The 21,143-nt window shown below is 35.7% G+C and overlaps 2 protein-coding genes across 4 annotated transcripts in view; one reads left to right on the plus strand and one right to left on the minus strand.

The window, feature by feature from the left end:
* Positions 1-253: 253 nt before the first annotated feature.
* Positions 254-4,775, minus strand: LOC115920756. Its single transcript, XM_030977337.1, has 2 exons — positions 4,456-4,775; positions 254-2,436 (listed from the first exon to the last, which is right to left on the minus strand). The coding sequence occupies exons 1-2, from the start codon at positions 4,761-4,763 to the stop codon at positions 1,749-1,751; spliced, it is 996 nt and encodes a 331-aa protein (XP_030833197.1). The 5' UTR covers positions 4,764-4,775; the 3' UTR covers positions 254-1,748.
* Positions 4,776-7,659: 2,884 nt separating this feature from the next.
* The window catches only part of LOC579438 (band 4.1-like protein 4A), a 49,360-nt gene continuing 35,876 nt past the window's right edge, over positions 7,660-21,143 (plus strand). For all 3 annotated transcript variants that reach the window (XM_779556.4, XM_030976616.1, XM_011675029.2), the window contains exons 1-4: positions 7,660-7,984; positions 17,564-17,668; positions 18,868-18,910; positions 20,035-20,211. In XM_779556.4, the coding sequence (XP_784649.3) occupies positions 7,901-7,984; positions 17,564-17,668; positions 18,868-18,910; positions 20,035-20,211 (409 nt within the window). In that variant the 5' untranslated portion in view covers positions 7,660-7,900. The remainder of the gene's footprint in view (positions 7,985-17,563; positions 17,669-18,867; positions 18,911-20,034; positions 20,212-21,143) is intronic.

Here is a 21,143-nt window from a genome sequence, read left to right on the forward strand (position 1 = left end):
AATTATACGTAATCGTTGAGTCGAAATAAAGTAATTTGAAATACTCACGGATCTTTATTTCAACTGTTTTAATTAAGAGTACAACATATCAGTAATGTTATTATAATAATAGCATATGGTCACGGTGACAATTTGGTGATCAAAATATGCATTATAATCATGCTTCTAACTCTCTACACTGTCGAACACTGCCAATACGTGGATGAATTAACATGTGTATACATATTATCGTTAGAGTAACATAATTATCACATCATACTTTCTGCTCTCTCTCTCTATATATATTAATTAAGAAATTTAAATGGTATTGTAATTATTGTATGGATTAACATTTTTATACTATGCGCACCGTTTGTCCAATATTTAATTGTTTTAGTTTATATTTCATTTTGTCTTTATTCCCAAAACTATGATTACCGTAGAAACATTTTTTAATGCGTAAAACAATAAAGTAATACATACAAATATTGGTAAAATATATCTGGGATTAAATAAAATGTTGTGTTTTACAGTAGAAATGTTTTGCGAGGCACACCTAAAAAGGCCTAGAGGCCTTTGGGAAAGGTATATCCCACGTAGAAAATAGATGATAGTACAGTTGTAAATAAAAAAAAGGAACACAAATAAGGTTTGAGCATTAACATACTGAAAAGTGGAAAAGTTATAACTCTATAAGGTTTTAAAAAACAGAGAAATTCGGTTGACTAAGTACAGAAGAGAGAGAGAGAGAGAGAGAGAGAGAGAGAGTGAGAAAGAGAGGGGTAGAGAGAAAGGGGGAAAGGAGTGTAGATAAGAATAAATAATGAGAGAAAAGAAGACAAAGAAGATAGACGAAAAGACGGTGGCTCCATGAAAACAAGCACGAGATTACTACAAAGCATTTACTTTTTGTTTTAAACCTGCACGAACCCGCATGCCCTAATAATAGATTACGATCCAATTTTTACTTATGAGCTTCTAAATTATGTTTTTAAGGGTTTTGTTAAAGTGTTCAGAGAAGTAGGACGGTAAATTGTTCCACAGCTTTGAACCATTCACTGTAATGGAATTTTAAGATAATTATATGCATACTTTTTTAAAGGGGTGGACGGAGATGTTTATTTTTCCGGGTGTTATGCGTATGAATGGATTTCACAGTACTAAAATATTACTAAAAGTCATTGGCATTATTGATTCGTTCTGTTCATTGAATTTTGCAAAGTGTGGGAAGGTCTTCTTAACGATTAAAATAAACGTGAGAAGTTACAGAGTAAGTATGTTTGTATTGAATAATCTTCTTTTTGTTGGGGGGGGGGGGGAGGGGTGTTCACCAAATATTTTACCAGATATTATCATTTTGTGATATAACATATAATTATATAGATCAGCTTGATATGATTTGCATTTCGATTTATGTTGTTGAGGACCAATCGGACAAAGTCTGATCTTGGAAAACATCCCCAGATAAGGTTTTATTGGACTTTTAACAAACTGATAACTCTGATGTTGTTCTCTATAGAGGGAGATATTTAGTTATCGCATAGCATACTGAGAGATATAGTTGTGACACGTGAATATGTATACACCTGTATCCGGACCTGTATTTGAAGGAACTATTATGCCATAGAGATCCTTCTAACACAGGATCTCTATGAGTTACCAAGTTATCCGGGAGGTATATGTCCGAGGTAGATTATCTGGGTCGGGTCCAAGTGGTGTAGTTGTCCTGACATAGGTCTTGCAAGCTGGGATACAATTGGAAAACGTCGTTAAATGGTTAATCTTAGATTATACATCTCCTCATAGAAAGGCATTTCTTTTTCGACAACCTCCTTGATATCATCAGTGGCGTCATCGAGGGATGCCGTGGTCGATGAAGCTTTGAAACAGGAGCTCTTGAAGGCATTGGTGAACCACATGGCGTACCTGGGAGAATCACGGACGTTCGAACACGAGCTCTTCCACTTCAGGACGACGTCGGACGATGCGTCCCACGACAGCAGACTCTTAGAGTACGGGATCGCCAACGCGTTGCACAATCGCGGCATCATCGCCGACGGGTTCTCCAGGACCTCATCGATGTCTACAATCACCGGGTCCTTATCCACCGTCTTCCTGATGTGGCTCCAGAGCTCGTGAATGGCCTGGTAGTTGTACAGCGTTCCTTCCCGCGGCGAAGGTATGTCCTTGATGATATGGAAAGTCTTCTCATCGGGCATTTTAATTCCCACATCTTCAGATGCAGGATCAGAGGGGAGTATGAAATTGAGCAGACATTTGCGCAACGACTTGTAGGCTTTGACGGGATGTCTGATGAGGAAGAAGTGCTTAATACCACTTGATCGGTCGGGTAGGTACGGAAAGCGACTCGGTGGCATCCCCAACGCCAAGTCTTTGATGAAAACAAACTTTTTAGCGGGATCCAAATTATCGAATATGCGTTTTAATGACACCGGCCTTGGCAGGAAAGAGAAAGAGAAGGACAATCAGGAGAATAAAAATATGCGATTCAATACAAGTAGGATCTACGGAAGCGTTAAAGTGCCATTCTACTTGACGACATGACGAGATATTTCATCTTGTCAAGTCGACTTAATATCCATATCATGTCGACATGTAAAGATATTTAACCTACCATGTCGACTTATCAACTTTTATTAGTCGACATGGCGAAATAAATTATCTTGCCAAGTCGACTTCACAAAAAGTTCATGTCGTCATGGCGACATAAGTTATCTTACCAAGTCGACTTCTAAAACATACATGTCGTCATGGCGACATATTATCTTACCAAGTCGACTACCCAAAAAGTAATGTCGACATGGCGAAATAAATTATCTTGCCAAGTCGACTTCACAAAAAGTTCATGTGGATATTATGTGGATATTAAGTCGACTTGACAAGATGAAATATCTCGTCATGTCGTCAAGTAGAATGGCACTTTAACGCTTCCGTAAGGATCAGCATAACAAAACTTGGAATTTATTATTCGGTCAAACTTAGTGTTAGACAGAGATTAATAATAATTAATTCACGAATTCCATTTATTTTCGTGCTTCATTTCAGAGTATATTTGTAGGTCTTTATACTTGTATTCGATATAAACATCATGCATGTTTAAAAATCTATGAACTGATAAATAAACTGATATTTCAGTAAAAACTGCACGATATATTTAACATATACGTTCCTATGACAACATAATTATATCAGTTTAAATGCTTGGCCCTAATCAACGTGTTATCAGCGGTGGGCTATAGGGTGCAACAACAGATACACTTAACAACTAAATTATTTATGTCCCTTTTAAGTTTGATGTTTTTGTAACTTAAAGGTAATACAAAGTTTTGGGAAATTTTGAAAATTGGGTGGATAGTGATTCTTTAAAATTTTGATATATTTGGATGCCCCTGTGGATGTATTATAAGCACGAGAAAACTTAGCCCCTAAACTACTTCTGCTTTCGAGAAAAATTGAATAAAAAAATTTACCGGTGCTCCCGGTAAATTTTGATAAATTTCAAATAGCGCCTACGGCCGTACAATGGTAGCTGCGACCGTGAAAATCTCAGAATATGTAGTTGTGATATATAATTTCCGAACGGGAACAACTAATCGGTAGATTTTAGTCACTAGCTTGATTAATATCTTGACCTTGAGAGTGAGCTATACAACATACAGAGTTTATTATTCACAATTTCATAACTTTAGACTCGATTTCAACCGCGACAACGATCACTGAATATTGTAGGACCGCATATGCATCCAATATGTTCATTTGAACCAAATTCATTACCTCATACCAAAACTTTGTATTACCTTTAAGAATGAAATGTGGACTGGTTGCATTAGGGCCTGTGTTGATTACTTTTCGATATAAGCTTTAATATGTCATATTTTAAATAAACATACATCAAGACAAATCAATTTTTCACAATCGTAGAAAATTACAAAACGTGGTGAGTGTATGAATAATTTAGTTGCTAACCGTATGTACCCTGTATTATATGTAAATCTCCCACTGCCCCCGAATGACACCAGTGCCCCAGTGCGCCCTAAATTATGTTGGCCGCGTTGATTTGTTTTATGTGACTGCCAAAAGAGTAAACTATGTGTGAGCTTGTAAATACAATGTAAGCAACAAGGGGATATATTGCTTTGAGCCTCCACGAAAGGACTTGGTTTTAATAATAATAATGATTTTGTTTACACAGGGGAGCCTCATCAGCATCCATACTGATGGCTCTGCAATGGATATTACTCCAGCAATTACCAGATACCCATTTACACCGAGTTGGAAGTGGCATATACATTTAAGTGCCATGCTGGGATCGAACCAGGGAACTCCCGGTTATACAAGACCACTGCTCTTCCACTCAGTCATCGCGCCTCCCCATTAATTATTTACATGTAAAATGGTCATTTATTTATATTGTTATATATATATATTATTTTGCTTCATTTTTATATTCCTTACGATAACAGGTCGAGGTGATCCCGATCGAAATCATCTCCTCCAAGCGCCAAGTTTATCGCAGTTTCTCTGAACGAGTCCTCGTTGCCCTCCAGCTCCAATGGGAAGCTGCTGTCGGGGTGGTGCATGTGGTGGGTGTCGTCGGCGGCCTTGCTGGTGTAATACGGCTCGAGCCAGACTTCGGCTCCCTCGACGAAGCTCATACATTTCGTCATTGCCGTCGATACGGACCGCGACACGCACCACATCATTACGCGAGGGTTCCTGTGCTTGCCGTCATCATTTCCCGGCGGTGATCCATTGGTAGACATGTTGGTGATATCTGGAGTCAATCTCAACCAAAAAACACACAATATATTTTTTAATAAACTGTCTATAATATGTCGGGTAAATAATTGCAAGAGTCTAAATAAATGTGGTTTAGTTGGTTGCCAGATGCTAAGCAATATTGATCATTGATTATCAGTTGATTGATTGATGGTCACTACTGGTAATCAACTGGTTGTTCAACTGTTCCAAGTTAGCGTCGGTTTCAAATATGGAAAGTGGTAGACTGGATCCAACTGGTACCAGTTCATGATTGGTGGTTTCAACTGGTCCTTACTGGTACCAGTTGACAACTGGTATTCCAACTGGAATCAATTGGTTACCAGTTGATTCGAGTATTCCAATATCCATATTGAATCCAGTTAACTAACTGGAATCAACTGGTACCAGTACCAGTTGATTCCATTATACTAATTGCCATATTGAAACCAGTTCACTTTACTGGAATCAACTGGTATTCCAACTGGGATCAATTGGTTACCAGTTGATTTCAGTTTCCAAAATCCATATTGAAACCAATTAACTAATTGGAATCAACTGGTACCAGTACCAGTTGAATCCATTATACCAATTTCCAAATTGAAACCAGTTCACTTAACTGGTATTCCAACTGGAATCAAGTGGTTACCAGTTGATTCCAGTATTCCAATATCCATATTGAAACCAATTAATTTATTGGAATCAACTGGTACCAGTACCAGCTGGTTCAACTGGTATCTAACTGTTTTTTCGACCTGGGTTGTACTATGTCCGAACTCTTTGACCTCAGTCTTCCCTTCTTTGTCCAGAAGAATGGTGCTATTCAGATTAATCATTCAGCATGAAAAGCTCGGGGTGAAAATGGCGTAATGTACATGTCACTCGATGTCTAAAAAAACACAATTTGCCAGTAAATGTGTTTCTCCTGAAAAATATTCCTTTAAAGTCGTCTAGTAATAGCACAGACATATTCCAGTCGGTTTGACACACATTTCAAATCACCTGGTTCAAACAAAATCCGGAAAAACGGCGGAAATCGGGAGCAGTGAAGATTGACGGCTGCCGTTCAAGCGCACGTATACATGTTGCTAATGTAATCATATTTCAATATGTGATGAGAAAAAAGCCTCGAAATTCCCTGGTGTTTAAATTTTTGAAGTATTATATGGGTTTCTTTTATAAGTAAGAGTGAACAAATATCCGCGTCTCGTTAGTTAAAACTAAAAAGAGATTTATCTTCAAAATAAAGTTGTCAAGTTTGTAGTTTATATTTTATAGTTTATACAAGTAAGGCTAGTGGCTTGCTGTGTATAATCCTGCCGAGTTTGTGAAGATTTTTGCGATCTCAGTTAATACAATTGTTTCCCAGTCCAATAAAAAAGGATCTTCTGACCTGACTAGAAGACTTGTTAAATAAATAAAAAATAATCCTGATCGACCTTTGATTCCAGCTGTAATAGTTAAATATAGAGAACGTGACGTTTAAATGATTTAAAAAATGTTTAAATAGATTGTTTCTATCTGAGGAGGCTAGGAACAGTGTGTGGTGGAAGTGTGGTCGGGTGGTGTGTGTGTGTCGCATGCTGGGGAGAGGGGGGGGGGGGGGGGGGTAGTAGTGTGTTTGGTTGGATGGGGTTATTTGTTTTATGTTACAACTGATTTCATATTTTGTTTTCATCAATCGTACAATCTATGTAATGAAAATGTTTTGAAATCATGTCAAGGAAAACAACTGTATTTTATTTTTAAGATTGATTTGTATTGTTTGGAATCAATAAAAAAAAATTATTGAAAAAAAGTGGTAGATCCAGTTGCCATGGTTGCGTAGCGTTGATCAACCGATCTTTAGGCCACGGGCCCTTAAAGGTAATACAAAGTTTTGGTATGGGGTCATGAATTTGGTTCAAATGAACATATTGAAAGCATATGGGATCCTACAATATTCAGTGATCGTTGTCGCGGTTGAAATCGAGTGTTAAGTTTTAAAATCGTAAATAATAAACTCCTTATAGCTCTCTCTCAATGTCAATATATTAATTAAGAGATAAAAACAATGTTTCTTGACAACAAAAAAAATCAACCGATTTGCTATTCCCGTTTGGAAATTATATATCACAACTATACATGTTCTGAGATTTTCATGGTCGCAGCTACCATTGTACGGCCGTAGGCGCTATTTGAAATTCATCAAAATTTACCGGGAGCACCGGTAAATTTGTATATTCAACTTTTCTCGAAAGCAGAAGTGTTTTAGGGGCTACATTTTGTATTGCTTATAATACATCCACAGGTGCATCCAAATATATCAAAATTTTAAAGAATCACTATCCATCCAATTTTCAAAATTTCCCAAAACTTTGTAGGCCTATTTTTATACTGTTAAACCAAAAAAAAGTAAGCGACCCCTACGATTAATAGGCCTATTTCGCAAACTCTCCATGGCCTGGCCAGTCCGCCCCTGATTGTAGTAAACTCTAGGAAGCGCATCACGAAACAAAGCGAAGAGCTCCGCATTGGCATCCATGCAAATAACTGATGTGTCGAAACGTCATTTTTGCACAGCGCCATCTAGTGTCTAATTAACATAATTATTATTTTGTAAACCATTTATTGATTTTTGAATGGAATTTAAATGCTACATAATAGTCAGAGTTTCGAATCACAGACGGCCGAGTCGGTAACGTGCGTGGACACTATCAATGGAAAAGGATCTGCCTAAAACAAAATACTTTTCGCATCGGTAAAATCCTCTGATAGTATAGATCTATGTCTACCATTTTCGCTCCCCCTTTCCTGAAGGGTAACCACCGATCCTCCACAGGTGAATGCATGTATGCAAAGCAATTATCTTGGCGTCTCGAAGCAGAATTTCATCTTGGGCCTGGCGGTGTCGTCGTTCTCAGCGGCTTCTTCATCATCGGTTGATGACTAAGTTGTCAGTTATTTATTGCACATGGATGTTATCGACGCTCTTTTAACGGGATATAAGAATACCTTCATTTTATCATTTTGTGAATGTGATTAAAACATGGCCAGATACGCAATCGCAAATGCTATTGCCCATCTACGTTAGAAAGCACAAAGCAGCTGAAATTCAAACGGATTGTTGACTTCGCTTCTCGCCGCCGGCTCTCCGTTAGAGATGGCTTGTTGTGGTGTACAGACGTCCGACGCGTTCTGCAGTATTCAACTGCTCAACGGCTCCGAAGTAAACATGAATCTTGAGGTGAATATCTCTTGAAATGTAATTGAGTTTGTGATGTAGCACGAATCTGACATCTGCATTGAGATGTTTTTCATTATTCAGTCATACTAACCTCAATAATGTTGAGATAATTATTTTAACTCGATTACATACATCCTCTCTCATTCCATTTTCTCTCATTCTCTCTAATAAATATTAGGCCTAGAGTCTTAGACTATTCTATTTTCATTTATTCTTCAGCATTTAGGCTAAACAAGTATTGAATTGACTTTGTTTTATGAAATGAATCTGAGGCAAATCTTATTTGCTTTCATTTGAAATTCAAGTGAATCTATTTCTGTCTCTGTTGATTGATTGTGGGTGAACAATACAGTGTTGTATATAAAAACAGCTGTAAAATATAGATTCCTTAAATTTCAAAATGACACAGAAAGGTAAGGAAAAAAAGATGGTCATTAGATCTAATATTACTTTAGAAAGAAACAGAATGAACAGTAAGTTAGAAAGTAAGGAAAGGGCTTGTTAGATACAATACCAAAGTCTGGTTCTTTTTTTTTATTTTTTTTATCTACCACCTGCTGAATTATAGGTTGTGGACAAATTATGATAACAATGATAATAATTAATACAAATTATGTTAATGTCAATAATGATACAAAATAGAGAATGAATGAAAATAATGACAGTAACAATAATTATGATGATAATAATTGTAATAATGACATTAATAATTATAATAATTACAATATTAAGAAATACAAAGTAACATAGTTGTAAATAGTACAGTGTATTAAAAAAAACATGATGGTGACCATGATAATATTAATAGTGATTTTTTCGTTAAATATATTTTGAGAAAGGTTTATTGATAACAAGTCATTTGCGGCCACAAGGCCGAATCACAGATTCTTTTACAATCAGAATACATACAATTGATACATAAATTGTTTATAACATTAATATCATGTAGACAAACAACATACATGTAATCCAGGCCAATTCCAGGGTAGCAATAAAAGCTTGTCATGATAAAGATAATAATAATAAAACAGTGCTTATTAAAAGAATACAAAGTTTTGGGAAATTTTGAAAATTGGGTGGATAGTGATTCTTTTCAATTTTGATATATTTGGATGCCCCGGTGGATGTTCTACATGTATAAGCACTAGAGAATTAAGCCCCTAAAACACTTCTGCTTTCGAGAAAAATTGAATATAAAAATTTACCGGTGCACCCGGTAAATTTTGATAAATTTCAAATAGCGCCTACGGCTGTACAATGGTAGCTGCGACCATGATAATCTCAGAATATGTAGTTGTGATATATAACTTCCAAAAAGGAATAGCTAATTGGTCGATTATAGTCAAGAAACATTGTTTTATAGCTTAATTAATATCTTGACCTTGAGAAGGAGCTATATATCTTAAAGAGTTTATTATTTACAATTTCATAACTTTAGATTAGATTTCAACCGCGACAAAGATCACTGAATATTGTAGGATCGCATATATGCTTCCAATATACTCATTTGAACCAGCCTACGGTATACCAAAACTTTGTATTATCTTTAAGTGCTTTTCACCGAGGTCTCTAAGCGCTGTAAGATGGCGTAATGGTCACAATAGGCATAGCATCAGGTGATGACGAATTCCAGCAAATATGAGATTTGTTGTTGTTGTTGTTTACAGAGAGCATGGACCTATAACAGGTCCATGCAGAGATGGAGGTGGGAGGAAAGAAAGAGACGGTGTACCGTGTAAACAAGAGACAGAAACAGATAGAGGGTATAGAGATGGGGATTACACACTAATTGCACTGATTCTCATAACAATACTACTCAGTTAAACTGCAATTTTCTTAATACATGAATGTAGACGAACCTCATTGACAGTTATAGACTATGTTGCCGAATTGTGCTGAATCTATGGTGTCCTCCATATTGCTGAAAGTCCATCTAGCAATGAAGTTTTCAGCTACCTTGCCAAAATTCAATCAATTCAATTCAATTTTATTTCATTCAGTTAAAAAGACAACATTACATATATATATATATATATATATATACAATCAGATATATAACATAATGACATAAAATAAACTGAATAGGTTGCAACCTGAAAGTAAACATAATCCTTATATAAAGGTTGACCCATTTTTGATTTAAAAAATGAAATGAAAATATGATCAGTTAAAGAAACCGGCCTAAGGTTACGGATAGCAGGTTGAGATGACTTGGGTATGGGGACAACAAGTGTTCTTTTACAGCAGTCTGGTACAGGTGAATGACTAAAAGAAGCATTTAAAATGTTTCAAAATGCATATTCTTTGAAAGTCTAGCCAAAAATGCTATACAGTCGGGGAGCTTTTTGTTGTTTAATGACTTTCAACTTGAGGTAAAATTTCTATGGCTGTATAAACTAGGAAAAGTAGTCTATATGACGGTAGACTGGATGGGTCCAATCTTGGAATGTCGTTTGCAATGTTCATGAAAAAGTTGTCACTAGAGGATGTCTGTTCGATGTAAAGAAGCAGGCATCTACAATGTAGTGTGGCTGCTTGTCATTGTCCTGATGCGCCTATAAATACCATTAATGATGGTGGGTTGGCATTTTCAGTTTTCTCACACGATTGTTGTATAGTAGTCCTATTTGATGCATTCAGTGATGATGGTGATAGTGACTACTACTACTACTACTGCTAATGCTGATGGTGCCGATTATGATGATATTAATTTTAAATCGTGAAGCCAGTGAATACTATTGCCCTAAATTATTGATATACCTCTGAAGAAAGACAATGCAACCTAGAACAATTAACTTCTATTGAATTAGTTGTGCAGGATGTAAGAGAGGGTATATAACCCTAGCCTCATTTTGTCCTATCACTTCTATGGCTGCTACAAGTGAATATACCAGTAACTGAAAGTACTTTGCCAAGTTGTCTGTGACTGTAAATCTTGCATATTTTATCATTTTCTATAATAATAGACCTTGGAGGAAAACTGAAAAAAATAACTTTAATTCTGTGTTAATTATACAATTTAACCTTCCTCACTCTTAACATATGACTATGACACGAGGAACTTGAGGTTAAGCATAATTGAGTAATATGAATATTCTTCAAACAGAATAAACCTTCGGCCTGTACATGTACATGTACGTCCCTGCTCAAGTCCATGTTTAAGAATCTCCACAATTTGCAAATATTATGATTTCCTAAGAATTGAATATTGGCTCTGAGCAGCTGAGGTATATTGATATTTGCTTTGAAATTCTCACCTTTTTGATTCGTCAGAATAACTCCTTTGACTGACAGGCAGCTACAGAGAATTGATGAACAAATATTTCTCCACTCCACCTTGAATTTACATGGTGAAAGAATGTCACCTCGCCTTTTGTTGTTTGAATAAACTTTACTCCATGGATGTTCCTCCTAATTGTCGCTCATTTCAGCACCCTGCCCAAGATCAAACAAGGAGTCACAGGGGAGTCTACTTCAGAGTGTTGACAAACTTGACATGGTTTTAAAGAAGAGAAAAAGAAGTTGATGTGTTTGATTTTTTGACAGTGAACTTTCCATCAAGATAATACTGTATGTACACATTTTTCATGCAAAAACATAATCTTTGCAAATGTTTGAGTAATCTACAGTTCTGTATACTATGTGTATGTATCCAGGCCCTAATGAAGCCAATTTGATATTGAATTAATGAACATTCATTTTTGACTCCCCCTTCCCCCTTCCCCCACCCCCCCCCCCCCCCTACTGCTCATGAATACTTGACAAATTACATGTCACCGGACATTGGGAAAGAAGTACACTAATTAGGATTATAGAACATACCTTTTAAATTTGAAATAAAGATTTATAGAAGAATTTGCTACCCCCCCCCTCCAAGAATTTATGAGCCATTAGTACATTGTAGTATTTACTATGCCACTGAGAATTCATTGGTGCTTGAGAGGGACTTTACATCTTTGTAACTAGATCATTTATACAATGGTGGATTATTTAGCTAAATGTACCTGCAATCAGTTGGAGCTTAACTGTTATTCATTTCTTTGTCCCCCATCGAGCCCAGTCAACGAACAGCCATGTTGTCTACCCCCAAATTTGAGACTAAGAGGCTGTAAAAGAATTTCTGCATTCTTGAGACTTGGGAAACAAAAGAAAAACAAATTTAGAAACAGAAGTCTTTCATTTGTTGTTACTCAAGATCTCTCAACCATAACTTCTTTCCCAATTTTGTTACACATGACCATGTACCATATTGCTTTATTTCCCACTAACACTTTTAAATTGTATTCCACTTTTTTTTTCCTTTTGCCTTGTCTTCTACAAGGATGTTCGAAAGTTTGAAACAGATGTAGAATCTTGTTATACACATGTACATGTGTATACTTGATAAACCTTAAAGCTGATACTCTAAGACAATCCCAAATACTGAGATAATTACATAAATAGGAAGCTTTTAACCCCCATAATAACACCAAATGGTGTCCACCCGACAAAACAAGTTTAGAATAATGAATTTATTAGAGTAAACTCTACCAAAATATCTAAGTCTGAAACCCGGAAGTGCACGTAGAGTCGGGCCTCTATCCGTGACGTCACGAACGGGAGTCATGGGCTCAGTGAGAGTGAATGGCAGTGATATCCCTACGTAAATGCTATCCTGTCAGAGCTTAGATTTGTTGTTGTTAAGGAGTATATTTGATGGATTTTCTGTTTTCATTTGAATGAAGAATAACGAAGCAACATTTTCCAGTCGCTGATTTCTTTTTATATCCTCATATTCACCTATTTGGTAGAGATTTAAGACGAGTTTACTGCTTAGGAATTAAAGTTGAATCGTGCACTTATGAATAGGCGGATGCATTATTAGGCGGATAAATTATTGTCATCAGATGTACATGAGCAGTTTTGTCAAACGAATAGGTCTAGAACTATGATAGTACTTATCATAGATGTGTGTGACTGCCTCAAAAAAGGATACAGTACCAGTTAAACATTTTATGTTGTAAAATATCAAACTTGAACGAGATCATGCAAGCGCGCTTCCTCTATAATATTTTGGCGAGTGATGCGGCTCTTGCATGAACGTTCGTGGAGCGAGCAGAATCGGGAGGTAAGACCAAGCCGCTGCTCTAGGCGCTGCTTGCTTGTGATGGAACGTACGTGCGCTAGTTATATGTTTATCGGCAATTGCAAGAGAATGAAAGTGACGTTGCCAGCTAAGAAAAACAACTAACAAAGACTTGCTCCGGACTACCGGTGTCAGAATTGGTAGATGAAGGATGTTCAGGGCCAAGGAAGGCGAAAGACATGGGAAAAAGGAAGAAGAAACCATCGGGAGATCGCTGCAGTGTAATGAACTGTGCATGGGTAGACAGCTACTGTTCACTCCGTGCCTGGGCCGATTTCAACACCAAAACAAAAATTACATGGTGAAAATATCGACTAATAGCACATCGTTGGCATGTATATGTCATAATTTATAAAAGGGGAATTGATATTAATACTATGAAGTACTAGGGGAAGGTAAAGAATTGTACATAGAATTATGATTTATTAGACTTTTCAGCCTTTGAAACAAAAATATGCAGAAAATCGTATCACTCTGCACATGTTTGCTATGGAACATCCGGGTACGTGAATATACTCTCTCCCGGACGTGAGGTCATAAATAGTAGACCAGCGTCGTGACTGATTTTCTATGCAAAGAGAGGCGGATATTTTAGACATTTCAATTGAGGATCTCGAGTAGACAGAATTTTTTTGTGATATACTAAGTAATTGAAAAACTTAAAAATAACATATACTTGCCGTAGGTAACAAATTAAGGGACATTTATTTGCTTAGAGTATCAACTTTAACATTGACATCAACTATGGGAAGGGGAAATGGAGATGAAAGGCCCCCTCCCCCTATATTTGACCAGCCAGCTTCAGGTAATAAAAGCATATTTGGACAGTTTTTATACAGATGAAGGATTCATAAAACAGGCAGTATAGTTGTATAGTTTGATGTGACAAATCTGTGTATTTATTCCTAGTATACAACATACATTCATTTTACAACAGATAAATGAACAGTGTCCTTTTCTCTACTGTTACCTTTATACACTCCATGTACATTGTACATGTGTAGCACATGGTAGTTGTCAACTGAGACACTATTTTTATATATAAAGGCTTACTCCTTGACATGTTATCAAACTTAGCTACCAAGTTTTCTTCCTGCCGTCCATTCCCTGCGGCCTCATTCCAACACGTCCGCATAATCCTCCCAAATCATTAATTTGGCAAGTTAACCAATTTTTTTCAAATCTTGACTCTCCTGTCAGTCACGATGAGGATCACATTTGATGTGCCAGACACCACGGAGAGTGTCCATGGACTGTTACCCAAGCTGACACACAAGGGGGTAACACATGATCCTCAGGCGCTTATTAATTTACCAGTCATCTTGTCATCGCGAGTCTCTGTTTTAAAGCTCGATGGGGGTATTGAGCAGTGAGGGTTCAACAATACAGGCAACTACCGATTGATGGCATGGTGTTGGAAGTATATTCAACTCCACGACTCTGCCATGACTACACATAAATATGTGTTAGCCTTCATTTAACCTCAGCCAATGGGAACCCCAGCCCAAACCCTTTATTATTTATAATGACTTAAATAACTTCAGGATAATTAAAGCCCAGAGCACATTAATATAGGCATTAATTTCAGGAATAGTTTTTACACCCTCCCCCTAATTCCCCCTTCAAAAAAGCAAAAGTACAGTATATAACATTTCATGCGATGAGGACAGTATCATAATTATCTTTTCGTTGGGTAAATATCATATAGCAAAATGAGCATAGGTTTAAACAAGAACTTGATAAGAAAACGGGGTCAAGTCATGACCATTGCACACATTATTTACTCTTATCAATGAATTATGCATTTATAAATCCTGTGTATACCAGAGCTGCCAACTAGTACGGATTTCCCGTAATTGGTACAAAAATCCGTAATTGGTACAAAAAATTAACGATCATTACGGAATTACGGAATTAAAAAAAGTTGTTGTTGTTGTTGCTAATGTGTTATGACCTGATAATCAATATTTAGCAACTTTGTGTGAGTAAAATCACTAAAATTTCAAACAATCATGTGCTCATCCTTCCGCGCAGTGTTGGCATGCCGTTGTTTTACAGATTCATAGCGCCGTTTAGGAAATTACTGATTTATTCCCAAAATTATGGATTTTGAGCCTTGTGATTACTGATTTTCTGTTCTGGAGGTTGGCAGCTCTGGTATACACTCTAATATATTTACATACGCTCTAGTATACTTTCACTAAAGGTTAATGAATGTGACATTATACAAATTGTCCTTTCGTGTGAAAAATGTTGTATGACACACATTCAGGAACTGTAAGTTCAGAGCACCCTGCTCTGATGAAAAAGCTCTCCCGCTGCCACCGATGAATAGTGTTTGATCTAGAGATGAGAATCATATTGATATTCAGTGAACTTCAGGTGGAGAAGTCTGGCATCCATAATAAAAGCTAATTCAATATCTCCACTCACTCGAAATAAACCAACAGTATCTACCCTGTGCTGTTGTTGATAGATGTTGCTGTGGTTACTGGCAGTGATAACATGATGGTCAATTGACTATGCTGGTACTTTTTTTTAGCTATGATAGATACAAATTAAAATATATTGGATGATACATTTGATAAATTTGGAAGATTGAAGGATATCTTTATCAATCAAGAACTGTTAAATTTTAACTTTTAAAATATAATGACATTGACTTTGGATGTTCATATTAATTTTATTTTGAATATATATTATGCATGCAAATCCTTAAGATTGAAGTACAGTGTTATACTCTGTGATGTAAAGATATCAATGCAGAAAAACTTAAAATTTAAGTGTTTTGATGCTTGTTATGGCTAAATTTGCAGTGTGAAAGTCCCACTAGGTATCCAAAGGTTGTACTGTGGTCGTATAAATAACCAGTATCACTTTCATTTTGTTCGTTCTGCACCTATTGCTTGCTATCCACAAACCATACATTTACAAGCAACAGTACACACCCATATTTAGCAAAATATTATTGTTTTGCACATTTACGTGTAGCATGTCAACGAAATACATGTTTTCTACCGACCACTCTGTTTCAGTATCCTAACGATGAACTAATAAAACCCAGTAAGGCTTTGTGTACTTTTATAGGGGCAGCGGCCATAAAATACAGTGTCCAAAGTGAAAAGCACACTTTTTTATTGTGAATTTGAAGGATGAAGTTTGATTTGTACAATTTGTTCATGTAATCTTTCATAAAAGAAGACACTTAAAAACAAATCTGTTGCATTCAGTCTATTACCTGTACTTTGCCGGTGAATGCTTTAAAAATAAATACACCTCAATGGTACTTTATGAGCGAGTTTGTGTTAGCGAGGGGCTTTAGAAAATCAACCAAGCAGAGAGTGACGCAGGTTTTAGACAAGGGGGTAGGGTTTTGCTCTGTTTGGTTCCCCATGAATCGCTTTTTAAATCTTGAGTTGTTTTGTTGGACTGACAACTTTTAAGGGGAGGATTTAATGGGTATGTTTTGGTACATTGTGAGCTGTGAATCTATCAAAATGGTCACCCATCAAGTATTTTACAGTTCTACATTTGTGCTTTCCTTTGTCAAGTTTGAAATATACGTGAGATGAATTTGTATGAAATGAATTGCCTTTGAGTTCTGAGCATTTTGTAGCTACTGTACTCTTTGCTTTGTTGCTTTCTACAAAGTATTCATCTTCTCTCTTACTATCTCTTTGTGTTTTTGCCCTTTCATGTCTTTCTTGCTCTCTGCCAGTCTCACTTTTCATTATTCGCTTTTTTTCTGAACTAGAATATAAATGTAACTAAATGTATTAGGCACTATTGGGAATACTAACTTCAAAATCATAGATTTGTTTTAATTATAGGGTTATAATTGCTATGTTAATTTTGTAATTTTAAACAGGTAAATGTATGTTATACCCCTTTTGACAGAATATGTTAACAACACAGATTTTGTTTTCTTTTACAAGGGCTATTATTAGACATTTGGGTTTACTTGTAGCTACTTGCACCCTCTCTATATTAAACAATGCCTAATCAGTGACCATTGGTCCCCCATGATCCTCTTTTTCTTATGTTAACTGAGAGTTGAGTTGATGAGATAACCACCTGTCCAGTGACCTTGCAGGGCGGTCTAATCCCTCCTGTAAACTAGCACTGATAAGCTTTAAATAGTCTCTAGTACTATCACTTTTTTTTTTTTTTTTTTTTTTTTTAAAGTTCAAAGTATATTTCCAAATTTGATTAAAACAGAACATACATGTATTACAGTATTTGAAACAATATTCCATGTCAACTTCACAGTCAGTACATAACAAAGAATGAAGAAAGATAACAAATGATTAACATTAAAAAAGATTAAATGTACAGTGTATTAATAAGAATAGGAAATATGTATTTCTTATACTCCTTTTACATGTAGTAATTACTTACCATGCATATTTTATTCATGTGTACATTAACTTGTGTTTTAATCCTCCTACATTCAGGTTAAGATGAGAGGAAGTGATATTCTAGACAGAGTCTACAGTCACATGAATCTACTGGAAACAGACTTCTTTGGACTCAGGTTCATCGATAAAGACAACCAAACTGTAAGTAATTACCCATCCCTGCACCTGTTCCTACATGTAAATGGTATTGCTACATTTGAATTCCGGTATGTGTCTTTTTGTAGTCAAAGTATAGTTTCTTTACCTTTCACCATAATGTTCTAGATGCAGTTAAAAGCATGCCATTTTGAATTTGTGTAAGCAGTATTGAAATCAATTTCAGTATGGATCAGATGTATCAAAAAAATGTGACCCCTACTCTCTTGATGATTGTAATCTTTGAGGTGCACACATACATGTATGTAGGTATCAAAGTTATAGTTAATTGATAAATATCTCATTGCATATTATTATTTTTATTGATTGAAGGATTTAATTGAATATTATCCATTTTCGCAGATAAAAGCAATTATACTATAGTTATTAAAACAGTCCAAGCAATCAACGATGAAATTCAAATAAAAGTGATCAAATGACAATAATAATGGCAAGTATCGTTAAATTAATAAGCAATGAAAATCTTAACTGAAACATTCTAAAAATATACTTTTGAAATTAACATTAAAACCATACCATTGCGAAATTGGCATGCCGAAGGGTTGATTTTTTGTCATTGGTGGAAAATATTGGAAATCTAAGAGTTGAATTTCATAATGAATTAAGAAATAATGTGAATGATATTGCAAATTTGCGTAGAATAATACAATTTGTTGATAATTTATAATAAAAAAAAAACATATTGCACTGACTCTAATCCTTGGTGGTCGGTGTGAGTTCATTTATATTCCAGTCATAATCGTTATTGAAAATTCAATGCTATCAATATAAATATTTGTTCACAATTAGATATTAAGTAATTGAAAATTGATTGCAAAATTCAATGATTAAACACCTATTGCAAAATCACTGGCAAATACACCTCGCAAAGGTTTTCATGCATTTCACTATATTACAGCAAGAGTGAATTAGAATTAAAATTCTTTGATACAAAGTTTACTTTTGCATCTTTAAATACAGTCTTTCAGTGATTCTGAATTTACAGTGAATAAATCATTATCAATGAACAGACTAGTTAAGAGTTTTACTATGGTTGCAATATTTTTACAGCATTTTGATTTCTGATGAGTGCTCATTTTGGCTATGGATATACAAGAATGAATGTGTTTGGTCAAACTTTTGAATAAAATTAAAATTTAGTAATAAGAGGACACGATTTTTGTTTATATTTCGTTTTATTACAGCATTGGTTGAATCCTGAGAAACAAGTAGTAAAGCAGTTAAAAAGTGAGTAAGATTTGTTAGTATGTACTATTTAGCTGTTTTTAATTTAATTTTTCCCAAGAGCTTGATTGATGAAGGGTATAATTATATAAAGGAAATATATTTTATAAGTTGAATTGTTTGCTCTCTTTTTACAATACAATAGTATTCTGATATTGCTTCTGTCATTTATTTGTTAACTTTTGGTATTTCAAATTTCAAACACTGTCAACCAAGTGGAACAATCTATGGTATGGTTTACTGCTTATTACGAGCTTTTAATTAAAGCTCAGTTGATATGGTATATTCACACAAGGTTACTTTACTTAGTGTTGTCTTTAAGGCTTGTTCAGATGTGACTAGGTTAACCACCGTGATGTTTTACGTGTGAATGAGTGGCAGCTGCTTGCAACAAGATGCCTGATCTACTTAAATTGTAGCTCTGTGCTATAACAAAAAGTGTGCAAAATTGTGAAGCATATTACCATTACATCATCTTAAAGAAATGCAGCGGTTTTGCCACGTTGTATCTGAAAAAGGCTTTACTATGAAGTAACACGTATCAGTGTATTTATGTGAATTTTTCTTGGTTACAGAGTAATGATGTGTTTGATTTTGAGTAGGTTACCTCTCTAAATTTATTATGGAATAATTCTCATACATTTACATTGTACATGTACATGTAGGTGCTATAAATACTCAAAAAGGTACCGTCCAGTATCATTTCAGAAACCCTCATTTTTAAGTGGCATGGCAGATCACCAAAGTAACATTACAATTTCCAAAGAGAAAGTACTTTACTATAGTCTATACAGTCTGTTTAGTTTTATATCAGAGGTAAAGACCTAATCAAGTTATTCCATAGAGAGTAAAGAGGTAATATTTTTTGTATGCATAGTTTCCTATTCTAATAATTTTAAACCTGTTGATGAATGTGAGCTCAGTCTAAAGTTGAGTTTAACAAAGGAAATGAGACCAAGGCATTAGTTTTCATTTTGTGTGGCATAATGTTAATACATGTACTTGCATCAGGTTTAGCTGATTGAGTAGGATTCATTCCATTTGGGTTTTATAAGGAGAGTTAAACAGTTACCTAACAATCTGACTTATTATTTCCATCCCATTCTACGTACTCATCCTCATCTCAGACGTGAGTCCGATGACCATGTACTTTGGGGTCAAGTTCTACGTGGAGGATCCCTGTCGGTTATCAGAGGAGGTGACTAGATACCAGTTCTTCCTCCAGCTGAAGATGGATATGCTTCAAGGGAGACTTCCATGCAGCTTTAACCTGGCTTCAGAACTCTTCGCCTATGCAGTGCAATGTGAGTAGCAAAAGCAGACACCAATGGTGTACAGTTAAACCTGCTTTAGTGACCACCTGTCTACAAAGGCCACATTTTTTGTTCCCTTGAAAATGGTTTCTCATTGAAACATGTACTAAAGGAACCTGTCTACAAAGACCACATTGTGTGTTTCCCTTGAGCGTTCGCTATGGACAGGTTTCACTGTATCAATGTCCAACTTATGCCTCAGTCAGACTGACCGATTCTTGGCCATTCGTGTCTCCATTGGTCCCTTGTCAGTCTGGTCTTGGGTCTTGTTGGTGTGGTTGGGATATGAAACCTTAATGAAGTATCGAGAGCCAGAGGGGCGTTAACTCTATGTGAAATGGTATGAGTTAATGCCCTTTTGGCTCTCAACCAGACATTTTTTAATTTTATTGTGAGATGCTCCCACCAGTATAAACAGTTCTTACACAGTAGAAAAAAATAAAGGGATTGACACAAATCATTTATCCTGAAAGGTCTTTAGATCCCTCATGTATTGTTTAGGATGTTTGCTGTATGTGTAGTAAGTACTTACGAAAGAAGGTACCGGTATCATATTTTTGGTTCAAGATTGTATCTACAGAAAGAACATCAAATCCCACATTTATGGTTACAGAAATGTATTTCTTATTCTTATTCTTAATACAATTACAACAACAAATACTGAGTTCTTTCAAATTCCTTTTGTTGTGTTGTAAAACTGTTTCTTTTTAAATGGAAATGTTTCATTCAGATCTGACTTATTTAGCCAGGGGCAAAATCTGTTTCTGTGCTTTTTTTTTTTTTTTTTTTTTTTTTGGGGGGGGGGGGGGGTGGGAGGGGGGGCTCTCTGTGATGTCATGAACTTTTCTAATGCCACATACATGCATCATTCTTGTACTTCAAAAACTGAAACGACTTGTAATGAGAGATAATTCATTATTGAT

This window comes from Strongylocentrotus purpuratus, unplaced genomic scaffold (assembly GCF_000002235.5).
Source record: "Strongylocentrotus purpuratus isolate Spur 01 unplaced genomic scaffold, Spur_5.0 spur5_scaffold_9, whole genome shotgun sequence".
Classification (NCBI taxonomy): domain Eukaryota; kingdom Metazoa; phylum Echinodermata; class Echinoidea; order Camarodonta; family Strongylocentrotidae; genus Strongylocentrotus; species Strongylocentrotus purpuratus.

Coding starts and splice junctions, on each gene's coding strand:
- LOC115920756 (XM_030977337.1), bottom strand. CDS start 4,763: ATGTCTACCAATGGATCACCGCCGGGAAATGATGACGGCAAGCACAGG. Junction 2,437..4,455: donor GATCACCTCGACCTGTTATC/GTAAGGAATATA, acceptor TTTCCTGCCAAG/GCCGGTGTCATTAAAACGCA.